The sequence below is a fragment of the Neomonachus schauinslandi genome, chromosome 8, assembly GCF_002201575.2.
Source record: "Neomonachus schauinslandi chromosome 8, ASM220157v2, whole genome shotgun sequence".
NCBI classification, from domain to species: Eukaryota; Metazoa; Chordata; class Mammalia; order Carnivora; family Phocidae; genus Neomonachus; species Neomonachus schauinslandi.
In genome coordinates, this window is record NC_058410.1 from 26,163,226 (window position 1) to 26,176,075 (window position 12,850).

A 12,850-nucleotide genomic window follows, 5' to 3' on the forward strand; every position below is an offset into this window, starting at 1 on the left:
CATTGTCTTCTGACTGTCGTGCCTCTTGCATCCCTTTTAAGGACCGTTGTGATTGTGCTGAGCCCCAGTGATGCAGGATAATGTCCCCGTCTCAAAATCCTTAATCACATCTGCAAAATGCCTTTGCCCTGTAAGGTAGCATCTGCAGTTTGCAGGGATGAGGGCATGGGCATGCCTGGGGGCTACTATTGAGTCTACCGCACTGCTCTAACTCCCGAGACATGGAAACACTCCCAATATTTACAGTGGTGCTACGCTGTGCTCTCAAATAGCCAGGGAGAGGCACTGACATTCCCTTGTCCTATTTTAGGACAAGGGTGGTTCCACTAAAGTATGAACTTCAGAGGGCAGGAACCTTTTACACTCTGTTTAGTGTTGAATCCCAGGCACCCTGAATTGTGCTTGGCACATGGTAGGCACTCAGTAAACATTTGTTGAATGCTGGGTGAACAGACAGCACTCTTATGACACCCATTATTTACTTCCCCTTCTTTAGGTAAAATAACCTCACTTTCTACATGGTGGTCCATGTGGTTCTATAGAAGATAACTCTATCCCTGGCTCCAAAAAAGCATATGATCAAGGCTAATTCAATTCATCTGGGTCAATCTCCTGGCCACAGCAATTGGCAGAAGTGGGCATGGACCGAGACTAGTCCAACCAGAGTGAAGCTCAAAGAAATTATTTTTATTTCTGTACACAACTGAGGAAACATAATTATGAAGCCATGACTGCCAAAGGCAGTCAGAGCAGGAGAACAGAAAGAATCAAGCCATGGGCTTTATTACTGAACCTCGGAATTGAGCTTCAACTGCTGCCAAACCTACTCTGGATTTTTCAATTATATAAGAGGGAAACATTTCCTTTATTATGTGTGTTAAGCTTAGGGTTACTTACAATGATACATTTGAAAACCACTACACATCAGTGCCAGGGGAAGATGAAAAAGGCATCTACAGAAACTGAGCAGGTAATTCTGTTTAATTGAGAATAGAAGGATCAGGGCACATGCAGTCTGTGCTCCTGCCTCCGAGGAAGAGTAGAATCGAGAGATGGAAGAAGCCTTGGGACCTTCAGGTCACCCAGGCCTTGTGTCTTACCCTTAGCCGTGTTCCACATCACTCTGGGAATGGAGGAAAAAACCACTTTTCCAGCCCCATCCTGATGAGTTGAGCCAAAATCTCTATGGGTGGGGCTCAGAGTCTGTGTTTTTACAAATTCCAAGTGATTCTAATGGGCCCAGCCCTTCTCAGCATCGGTGAATTTGACCTCACAAGGCAGATCTTGATGCTCAGGCCAAGTCAAGTACAAAGCACTGATTGTATGTATGGTGGTCTTAGGAGTAGGTAGAGCTCCTTTTTGAGGCCCTGAGCTAACTAAATACTGAGACCGCTGCATGAGAGTCTAATAGGCTCTCTCTTGTGTGTAAAGAACATCAGTTGACTGCTAAATGCATTTTGTTTTTCTAAATGTAGCTGATTCGCAGCTAAATTCTGGAGAGTTGATATGATCAGAGAAGGTACGACTAGATAAATAGACCATTTTAAACCCATTTATCTTCCTTTCACTTAAGCAATGAGGAAAATCAGGGCAGCTCCAGGGTTAGTGAATTCAAGGACTCCTGATGTCATCAAGGGCCGAGGATCTTGCGTACTTTAACTTTGCCTCCTCGGTAGTTTGCTCTGGTCCTTAGGCTTGTCCCCTGAGGTGATTTCCAAATGACTCCTGTGAGGATTGATCTTCATAGGACAGAAATCCCAGGATGAAAAAGGGCACGTCCCTTCCTCGAGCCCCTATTTAAGTCCCTTTGAGAGTGAAGAAAACTCTCCCAGAAGCTCTCTAGTGGCCACTCTCTATGTCGCCTTGGACAGAATTAGTATCTACATGCCCTTTCGTAATCCAGACACCACCAAGGGGGTGGAATCATGATGATTCTGTCCAAGCCTGACTCACCCTTGGTAGGGCAGTGACAAGCCCTCTCTGAGACACATTCTTCCTGGGGGAAAAGGGCTTCTGTCAGGAACATGAAGAGACAGGGAATGGTGTGGGGCAGGTGGGTAATCAACAGTGTGCCCACTAAACAGGCACTGAAGAAAGAAAAAGAAAGATCTATCTAGCTGCCTAAGCGTCCAATCTACCCAACCTTTACAGACGCCTGCCCCCTTTACTTCAGAGCTCTTATTTGTCTCTGTCCTTGCTCCCCTTTACCCTTGAGATAACGACTTGCAGGTATTTCTTAAATGGGCAAATGTGGTTTTACTATCTGGTAGTGTAACTCTTACTCTTTTTTTCTTTATATGTATACTTTTCTTAGGGGTTGCTCTCCATTTTCTTTCCTGGATTAGCTTTAGAATCCATTTCCCAAGGTCCATAAAAATATCCTATTTGGGAATTTATACTAGGAGGTTAATTTAGAGAGAATTGGCATCTTTAAACATGGCACATCTACCTATTCAGGGTTGTTGTTGTTTTTAACTATCCTTTAACACAAACTTATAATTTCCTCTGTAAAGGTCTTGTACTTCTCTTTTTAGTTTTATGCAACAGACATAGGGAAGCAGAGCTGAGAGAAGGCGGGGTGGGCAGAGGGGCGCAGGCAGGCCCGCCAGCCCGGGGAACGTTGTTTGAATCCAAGGATCTAGCCTGGCCTGAAGCTAGACAAATCTTAAGTCGATACATTCCCATTTCTTCTTAAGCTGGTTTGAATTCCACTCCTGTTATTTGCTCTCGAAAGCATTCTGACCATGACATCAAAAGGAATACACGGAGGGAACAGGAGGAAAGATGACCAACACCCACTGAATGTTTACTGTGCCTTCTGCTTCTGCCCGTCACCCTCTGGACATTTATTTCCTAAAGAGATTCTTAAATACAGAACAGAGACAAATGTTCTCTTAAAACCTTTCTCCATTTTCCAATGATGTACCTGTGAATTTGACTCCTCCTATGCAGAGAAGTCGTGGTAGCTAAAGGATTCTTGGTCGCTGAGGAAGCTAATATCATGTACTTTATCAATGGCTGGTGGTATTACTTAGCAGGGCCGCTGCATTTGGGAAGTTGTGCAATGAACAACTTCAAGAGGGGCCATTGACACAGATGAGAGTGTGACTCGCCACCCTTGGGTATTGTTACTGTGCATAATTCCTTTTGGAATTGTTTTATAGAAGTCTCGAGTCAATTAATTAACATAAAGTCTTGAATGAAGCAAAATATCAATAATCTCCCATATTTGGGAACTTGTAATATCTTGAAAAGTTTCTTCCTCCCAGAGAGCTACACATGAACATTTTTTTCCGATTTTGTTGTTGTTGTTATTCTTGTCCTTAGGAGTATTTTAGACATCATCCATCCAGCGAGCATTCACTGAGTGGCTTTATGTCCCTGCTATGGCTCTAAGAGGGACACAAGGAAGTACCAGAAAAAAGTTCTTGCCCTCACAGAGCCGGAGTATAGTGGAACAGGCAGACAGAAAATCAACAAGTGCTGTACAGAACAGAATATGGGGTGGCGTGAAGTGCTGGAAAGACAAGTTAAACATTATAAAGTCTGGCACCATCCCTGTAGAGAACGGTATCCCTTTCAAAATGGGAAGTGAGACTCTCAAGTGCACAGGCTTTGCCTAGCATAAGCCAGTGACCTTCCCACCGTCCACATTCCCTCTGTCCCCATTCCCACCCAATAAAACAGCTCTGGCCTTTGGGTTCCTCCTTTTCTTTTAAACTCAAGGATTTTCCTTCTTCGCTTCATCCATCTCTAAATAAACTGCCCCAATGACAAATTATGGTTGTCTGTGACCATCTGATCTGTGTGAAAGGACAGAAGCATGTCCAAAATACGGGGCTGAGGAGAGCGAAGAGTCAGGATGACCCAGATTTCCAGACTCATCTTGAATATTTAGGAACTCAGGGTGCGTTCGAATACGGCCCTCTGCGGTCCACTGCCTCCACACGGAAATATTCCCCTTACAGGTGGGTGCTCGGGAACTCAGCGTGATGTAGCTGCTCTGTATTCAAAATTAGCCCAGAGGCATATGGTCTCTGAAAAATGTGTACACCAGATTTCCTCACCGTTCACAACTGAGATGGACATCCTCCCCTGAGCTCTCCCTGGGGCTGCTTGGAAAGAGTGGCTGGGGATTCTCTCTTAAGTGTACATCGATCGGTAGATTTTCCTGCCCCACCCCCACCCCCCATTTCTAGTTGGCTCTGATGGAGACAGATGACAAGAGCTAATCCTTCATGGTTCCATGATCTCCCTCTCCCCCGACACACACACACACACACACACACACACACACACACTCGAGCAGACAGTCCATCTGTGTCTTGGGCTTACAGTTGCATGAGTGTTGCCCCAGGGACCTACCAGGGAAAGCTACAGGTTTGAACAGCTCCAGCCCTGGAATCAAAGGCCTTCGTGGGGGGTGTTGCCTGTTGCTGGGCCTGGGCAGCTGGAAACCGGTCCCACCAGTGTGGCTAGGAGACCAACGCAAACTCCTCATGGGTTTCTCGGAGTGACACACAAACAGCCAGTTTCCTTTAGGGAGTCAGGAAAGTCAGCCGGGTCAAGGGGCAGGGGGATGACACTAGTGGAGTCATTTAGACATGTGGCCATAGAAGCATAATGTGCTGGGGGAAATGTCACCTTAGACGTTTGTAAAAATTGCTGGGAGTGAAAGACGCACAGAGAAGCCCTTCCCAGGAGAGGGCCCGTCAAAGTCAAGGTGAGGAAGAGCTTGCCAGAGCTATGGTTTAAGAAGCTGAACCCTTGAAAAATGTCTTAAATATCATAAAACCCCATTTAAGAAATCTTAAAGCTTTGTACTCTATCATTCAATAACCTTTACTAGTGCTCAATAAACCTTGCTTTGCTCCCCACCAAAATAATAATAATAATAAATTAAAAAAAATAAATCTTAACAGGGGGCGCCTGGGTGGCTCAGTTGGTTAAGCGACTGCCTTCGGCTCAGGTCATGATCCTGGAGTCCGTGGATCGAGTCCCGCATCGGGCTCCCTGCTCAGCAGGGAGTCTGCTTCTCCCTCTGACCCTCCCCCCTCTCATGTGCTCTCTCTCTCTCTCTCATTCTGTCTCAAATAAATAAATAAAATCTTTAAAAAATAAAAAAATAAAAAAATAAATCTTAACAATATGGAATATAGGACAGAAAAGAAAAATCTTAGGTATTGGAATATATCTCATGGAGATTAAGAAGAAACCTTCAAAGAAAACTGACAACACAGTCCCAACCAAACCACAATATCTTAGTTAAGCTTTGTAACTATAACTGCCTGAATTAAAATGAAATTATTCAGAAATTATAAGACAAAACATCTAAACAATGACTTCTCTGCCTTGAAAACACAGATTGCACGAATACAGTCTAGCTTAGATAGAAAGCTTTCAGACATTCAAGTAATGCTGAATTCTCTCATGTATTCACCTGCTTATTCAGGGATGGAGGAACAGGGGCTATAGGAATAAATAGGTTTCAAAAGAAATGTTTAATAATTAAAAGTTGATTGCACTGTCACTATTTGACCCAGCAATTCCATTCCTGGGTACACAGACCTAAAAGAAATAAAGACATCCATATAGCAAAACCTATACACACAGATGTTCGTAGCAGCATTATTCACAGTAGCCAAAATGTGGAAACAACCCAAATGCCCATCAACTTAGGAATGGATAAATAAAATATGGTATATCCATATCATGGACTATTACTTAACAATAAAGAAGAAAGAAGTACTAATACATGTTACAAAATGGATGAACCTTGAGAACATTGTTTTAAAAAAAAGGAAAGCACAGGCCCCAAATGGTGTCATTAGACCGAGTTGCCAAACCAGGCTTAATACAATCTAATTGCAGTTTCAACCTCCCCCACAAATGGGGCCTTTACCGGTCATTCAGGAACATTTTTCTTTCCATCTCACCCAGGTCCTTTCCATCCCCCAAAGAAAGATGAGGTAATCTGCATGATAAGACACGTTGCTTTTCCCCCTAGCAAACAGCCTTGTTTGGAACAATCCTTTTCTTTTGCTAACTTTCTTGCTCCCACCCTCCATCCATAAAAACTTTCCTTCCATTCTGTTTTGTATAACTTCTCAGAGTGCAGCTCTACTTGCTAGATGGGGTGTTTCCCGATTCATGAATGATTTATTTATTTATTTAATAATGATGTTTATTGCATATTTTTTATGAAGGCTTTAGATACTTGAGAACATTATTTTTACAGATTTTATTTATTTTTTGAAAGCGAGAGAAGAGAGCATGAGCAGGGGGGAGGAGCAGAGGCAGAGAGAGAAGCAGACTCCCTGCGGAGCAGGGAGCCTGATTCGGGGCTTGATCCCAGGACCCTGAGAGCATGACCTGAGCCAAAGGCAGACACTTCACAGACTGAGCCACCCAGGTGCCCTCATGAACCATTTAATAAAGCCAATTCGATCTTTACATGCACTCGGTTGCCTTTTGTTATTTAACGAAATTATAATACATGAGACAAGCCAGTCACAAAAGACCACATACTGTAAGACTGCATTTATTTGCAAAGTCCAGAAAAGGCAAATTTATAGAAACAGAAAGTAGATTAGAGGTTACCCAGTGCTGGGGATGGAGATGCGGAGTTACGTCTAATGGGTAGCAGGTTTCTTTTTGGGGTGATGAAAATGTTCTAAACTTAGATTGTGGTAATAGTTGCACAGTTCTGTAAATACCACGAACTTTGTACCTTTTAAATGATGAATTTTATTGTATGTGAATTATATCTCAATAAAGGTGTTTAAAAGAAATTTGATTGCACTAACTTTAAAAAATAAAATGAGTTGGGCTTTTAGATTTAATAAAAATCAAGCACAACTCAAATTGGATTAGACTATCGGTAAATGGTTTCTGTAGATGTTGGCAGGAGAGAAGACATGGCTGACCCAAAGAGATGGAGAGGAAGTAGTAGAAGAAAGACTTAATCCAGACTTGAGAATGAACTAATTGATGTTCAACAACAAACCACCACTAGAAATTAGAGCTGGGTTCAGGATGTCAGCTCTAGAGACTAGAAATTGACATACAACTTCTAAAAGCATCAGTCCAGACTATGGAATAATAGCTTCATGCAACTACGATGTATAGCTCTCTGCAGACTTATAGCTGCTACAGAACAAAGCCAAGTAATTCCACCGAACGGATTAGTTCCATATCCTTGTGCCACAGTAAGAATTCAGGTACTAGACAAAGGATACAATTTCCAGTGACAAAAATGTCAGGCCTAATGTTAATGAGCCTCAAAATATACCACAAGATCTCTAATGACCTCCAGTGGCTACAGCTAAAATTGCGTGGTTTATGATACATGAGACTAGAACATGATGTACCACAAGCAATTATGGATGTGGGTTTTGGTCTGTTATTTTATCTTGAAAACTGTAAAGTTGGAGTAAAAGGAAACCTAGCCAATGACTACTATAAAAAGTTCCCTTCCCTGATTTTTAAGCATTGACGAAAGAGCCTATTTTTCGGTGGCCTGTCTTGGCAGCCTCTTTCAACACAGCCAGGAAGGTGTGTCTCCCTCCAGTGACTTGGTGACTCCATCAGGGGCAGTCTCTTAACAACCCACCATGCACCCCCGGATGCAGGAGAAAGCAGACAAGGGAGAAGGTGAGCAAGCAGGTAGGAGAGATGTAATGGCTGACTGAAAGAGACGGGCGAGAGGAAGTGTGAAAAAGAGTGGAAGGCAGGTATTGCCAACTAAAATAAGCCAATTTGGTTTTGCACAACTCCTGATACTTTCTGGAAGCTACCTAAGAAGTTCAATGGTTAGCCTCTCCCAACAACCTCACTGCCAGGTTGCAGTGAAAACAACTAACCCCAAATGACGCCATACCTAGAGTTTCCCTAAACAAACCTAGCCAACAAGCCCCAACCACTTCATACAGTCTCCTCCGTGGGCTTGATGAAGTCCCAGCTCTCTGTCCTTTGGGCGAAAGGTTTACTCAATTGAGAAAGTACGGTGTTCCAGAAACAGGATTCTGCTGTTACCTTCCTTGAGAGCCTCAGGCTACCCCAAATCCCCAGACTGACAACACCATTTGCTTGGGGATAAAGCCTTACAAGCACCTGCTACAGGGCTGGCTAGATTCTTCAACCAGGTCCAGGCATGTTGGAGGGCTCTCTGGAACATTTTCCGTCCCACATCTGAATACCTTTAATTTCACCAAAGAGAGTGCATTTCTAACATTCATCTGACACATGAACGAGTTACTGGCTGTTCTGATAATAACTAATGTCTGATATTTGCTATGCTCATTAGCAAAGTATCTTGTAATAACTGAGACATTGTGACCTTTCCAACACAATGCTAGCTAACCACCCTTGGAGTATTAATTCATGATCAAAACACTAGCTGTTCTTGCATGCAATTTCAACTAACACTTTCAAATAGCACACCATTTCTGCTGGAGTACTTGAAAGCAAATGACAGACACTCTAGGAGGCCACGGTAAGAATAAGAACAGGACCCATTGGCAATCATGGCCACTGTCAAACAAGTCTTGTGCATATTCCTAAATGTTGCAACCATGGTCACTCCTTGGGTACTTTTCAGATCCATCCATTCGTGTAACAATTATTTATGGACTGCCTATGCGCCAGATATCTACTTGAAATATATTGTCCATCTGTCTGATAGTTCTTAGGAGAATCCAATATACTAAAGGAATGTTAAAAATTCACTGGCTGAAGCTTCTGAGTTTTGCAAAAACCAAACATCCCACTATGGTAGGAAGGTGTTAAAGCCCTCAAGGAGGAAGCAGCACTAGAAGATTCTGTTTATAAACCTTAAAATACCAATTGTTTTATTTGTTCCTCTTGAGGGGGGGGAAAGAAACCCTAGAATGTTATATAAACATTTTACTATATTTCCTTTAAGAACCAATGATAATTGCATCCTTAGGCTACATTTACCTTAACTGTGATTTGGTGCATCGTAAAAAAATCGTGAATAAGAATTCTTGACGTTGCTTGCTGGTCCAGAGGTCAAACCAATGACTTATAAGAGCAACTCTTTCCTGAAAGAGCTGTAAGGGGGAGAAAATATCATTTTCCTGTAGAGTTCAGTCTATTCTTAGTTGCTAACCAATCCTTCAGCAATCTCGCAACCTCACAGCTAATATTTGCACAGCACGTTACAGTTCACAAAGCACTTTTCACTATGTAGTAGGGGTCTCTTCCCTCAGCTTAAGCTGCTTTTATCTGGGGATAGAGACAAGCCCAGGCTTGTTGGGTGGGCTGGTGGGAAAGGCTGGCCAGGGGATATGATTACAGTGGGGCCTTAGGAGGGCCCCTTTGGAAAACAAAGAGGTAATGAATCCTGGCTCTTGTTTCTACTTAAACGAATGTGGCCTGGGGAAATAGATTCCAAACATTTCATCTTGAAAACACATACAGGCTACACTTGAATTGTGAAAACAGGACCATTTGAAGTAGGTATGATTTTACTAACCCATGGTCCTACATCTTCATAGTTCCCACCAAAACCAAAGTCAATAAATATTGCTAAGTAGCCATTGTTAGACATGTCTCTAAGGAAGAGATACACCAAGGACCAGGGTCCCCCCAAACCTGGGTTTCAGTCCAGCTTTGCTCAGATGACATATACAAACCCACTGTCTTTCTTACTGGGTCAGGCTTGGGCCCCAGCCCGGCTAGTCTCCTTCCCTTGGGAACAGGCCTGAACCACGCAAGCGCTGTGGGCCTTCTCCATTAAGGGCTGGCAGAGCTGCCTAAGCTTAAGCCATTCAGTGACTACTTACTGACTACATTTCAAAAGAGTGGGCATCCCCAGGCCATCAAACTGAACTGTTGGCATGGGAAGGAAGAGAGAATTAAAGAAATATGCAGAGAATTAATTACACATTAATACTCTCCACACCAAGCACCACCAAAAGCACCTCCCCTTGTCTCCTCCCCCAGCATACTCTGTATTCTGGAGGTTTCTATTTTGTCCCTGGAGGTACATAGGAAAAGGGAGGCAGACCTTGAGTCTCCCCATAAAGTAGGAGTTGGAGACTGGGGTGAGAAGAGACTTTTTGGGGGGCAGACAAATGCTGGTTTATTTTTGTGTGAAGTGACTCCAAAACTAAATTCTTTAGAGGTTTCATTGTTATTGTGTTATATGGCAACATGAGACCCAATATATCACAGTAAAATTGACCTTACAAATTAAACTTGTTTTGTTCTAGAGCATGTAATTTACCTGTCTATTTAATGATTTGTTGCTGAAAGGTGTCCAGGCACTGAATCTTGTGTGGAAGCACTCCATTTCCAAGGTTTTTCTAGAAGAATCCCCAGCTGACATCTCAGCAAATTATTTTCTTCCAGCCCTAAGAAATATAGGTTCATTTCAATAGATGCTTAATGAAGATCACCTAGAAATATCCAGTATATTAATGTTATCCTTATAGGAATTATATAATTGCAGCCATTCATTTACATCTCTATATTTATAGAGATAAAATTACAGCAAATCATATATATACATCTCCATGGAGGATAATCCATACAAATATGCACAGGGAGTTCATGAACTCCAAGTCATTGCAATTTACTCTGTCCTCATCTGTTTGCACCCAAATATGAATCTAAACCAGAGTTGTTTTTCACTTTGCTGGGAAAATAACTCAGAAATTGGAACGATTCTTTACCAGCCAGGAATACTGACTTTTTCTTCCCTGGAAAGCAATGATCTGAAGGGCTTAAAGAGGGCACTCCACCTGCCTATCTTTTTAGGACACAAAGAGGACATAGAGAACAAACCTAGGCTGATGTATTAGTCATCCATTGCTGTGTAACAAATGACCCCAAAATTTAATAGCACAAAACAAAAAAAGGTGCTGTCAGGGCTGGGGTCTGGTGGGACCTCTCTGCCTGGCTTGTCCACAACCACCTTCTCTCTGTGTTCTTACAAGGCCTTTCTTCTGTGCACAAACCAGGTGGGATGGGTGGGGGGTAGAGAGAGAGATCTTTGGTGTCTCTTCCTCTCCTTATAAAAATATCAGTCCTATTGGATTGAGGTCCCACCCTTATAACCTCACTTAACTTTCATTACCTCTTTATAGACTCTGTCTCCAAATATAGTTACATTGAAGGTTAGGGCTTCAACATGAAATTTGGGGGGGGGGGACCCAATTAAGGCCATAACAGGTACTTCTGCTTCAGAGTTTCTCATAAGGCTGCAGTCAAGACGTTGGCTAGGACTCCAAGCTCATTTAAAGGATTTGAAGCTCTTTCATGTGGTTATTAGCAGGATTCAGTTGCTCATGGTTTTAACCAAAGGATGTTGATAAAGTGAAGATGTGTGACTTCTGGGCCTAGGCCTTAAGAAGATTTGCAGTTTGTCTTTCTGTAGTCTTAGGATGTAGCAGCCATGTAAATAAGCATGGGCTAGATTATAGCATAATGAGAGACCATATGGAGAAACAGAGGTTGAGCCAGCCCAAAGCTGTTTCAGCCAACCCAGTCAAAGCACCAGATGTGTGAATGACGCCATCTTGGGTATTCTGTTCCAACTGAGCTCCCAAGTGACTACAACCATATGAATGACCCCAGACTATAACAGGCAGCAGAAGAAATGTCCAGGTGAGGCCAGAAAACCCACAGAATCATGAAAAATAATGATTTCTGTTTCAAGCTACCTAGAATTTGTTATCCACAGACTGACAGAGCCATGTGCTGGTGAGCATCCAGAATAGTCACATACAGCTGGTGAATATGCAAATTGGTGTAAGTACTTTGAAAAATGGTTTGGCATTATTTGCTAAAGTTGAACATGTGCATACAATTGATTCAACAGAAAAACATGAACATGTGGACGAAATATATCCACAAGCACATTCACAGTTACATTGGATAGCTCTAAACTGGAAACAGTGCAATCATTCACCAGCAGCCGAATGGATAAATATACTGTCATATATCCATGTGCTAGAATGCTGGATATCAATGAACAATCTGCCACTACACACAACAATATGTGTGAATCACACACATAAGACATTAAACAAAGAAGCTGGAAATAATATACTACATCTTATATGGTTTAATTTATACAAAGTCCTACATGACAGCGTTAGAAGTCAAGATAGTGTTACCCTTGGGGAGGAAAGAGAGGGTATGACTGGGAAGGACATGAGACGTGACTCTGGGATACAGGTCCTGATCTAGCAGTAGGAACCCAGAAGAGTTCACTTTACGATTCATTGAGTTCTACACTTATGATTTGCATATTTTTCTACATCTTCTATTTTGATCAAGAAGCTTTAAAAAAGGATATCATTTGGGCGCCTGGGTGGCTCAGTCGTTAAGCGTCTGCCTTCGGCTCAGGTCATGATCCCAGGGTCCTGGGATCGAGTCCCACATCGGGCTCCCTGCTCGGCAGGAAGCCTGCTTCTCCCTCTCCCACTCCCGCTGCTTGTGTTCCTGCTCTCGCTATCTCTGTCTCTGTCAAATAAATAAATAAAATCTTTAAAAAAAAAAAAAAAAAAAGGATATCATTTATTGGGGCACCTGGGTAGCTCAATCAATTGAGCATCCAACTCTTGATTTTGGCTCAAGTCATGATCTCAGTGTTGTGAGATGGAGCCCTGCCTTGGCTCTGTGCTGGGCATGGAGCTTGCTTAAGATTCTCTCTTTCTCTCTCTCTCTCTCTCTCTCTCTCTCTCTGCCCCACCCCCCAAACTCGCTCTTGCTCTCTCTCTCAAAAGAAAAAAGATATCACTTATAAAACACCAAACGCTATTAAGTATCTAGAAAAAAATAAAAGTACAAACTTTATGAGTAAAATTATAAAATTTGGGGG

General features: G+C 42.5%; 1 protein-coding gene across 1 annotated transcript in view; it reads right to left on the reverse strand.

The window, feature by feature from the left end:
* Positions 1 to 10,315, reverse strand: part of ECT2L (epithelial cell transforming 2 like) — a 63,907-nt gene extending 53,592 nt beyond the window's left edge. Inside the window, exons 1-2 of the mRNA XM_021693523.2 lie at positions 10,250 to 10,315; positions 8,959 to 9,071 (exon numbers count right to left, since the gene is read on the reverse strand). Of these exons, the coding sequence (XP_021549198.1) occupies positions 8,959 to 9,071; positions 10,250 to 10,315 (179 nt within the window). The remainder of the gene's footprint in view (positions 1 to 8,958; positions 9,072 to 10,249) is intronic.
* Positions 10,316 to 12,850: the final 2,535 nt, after the last annotated feature.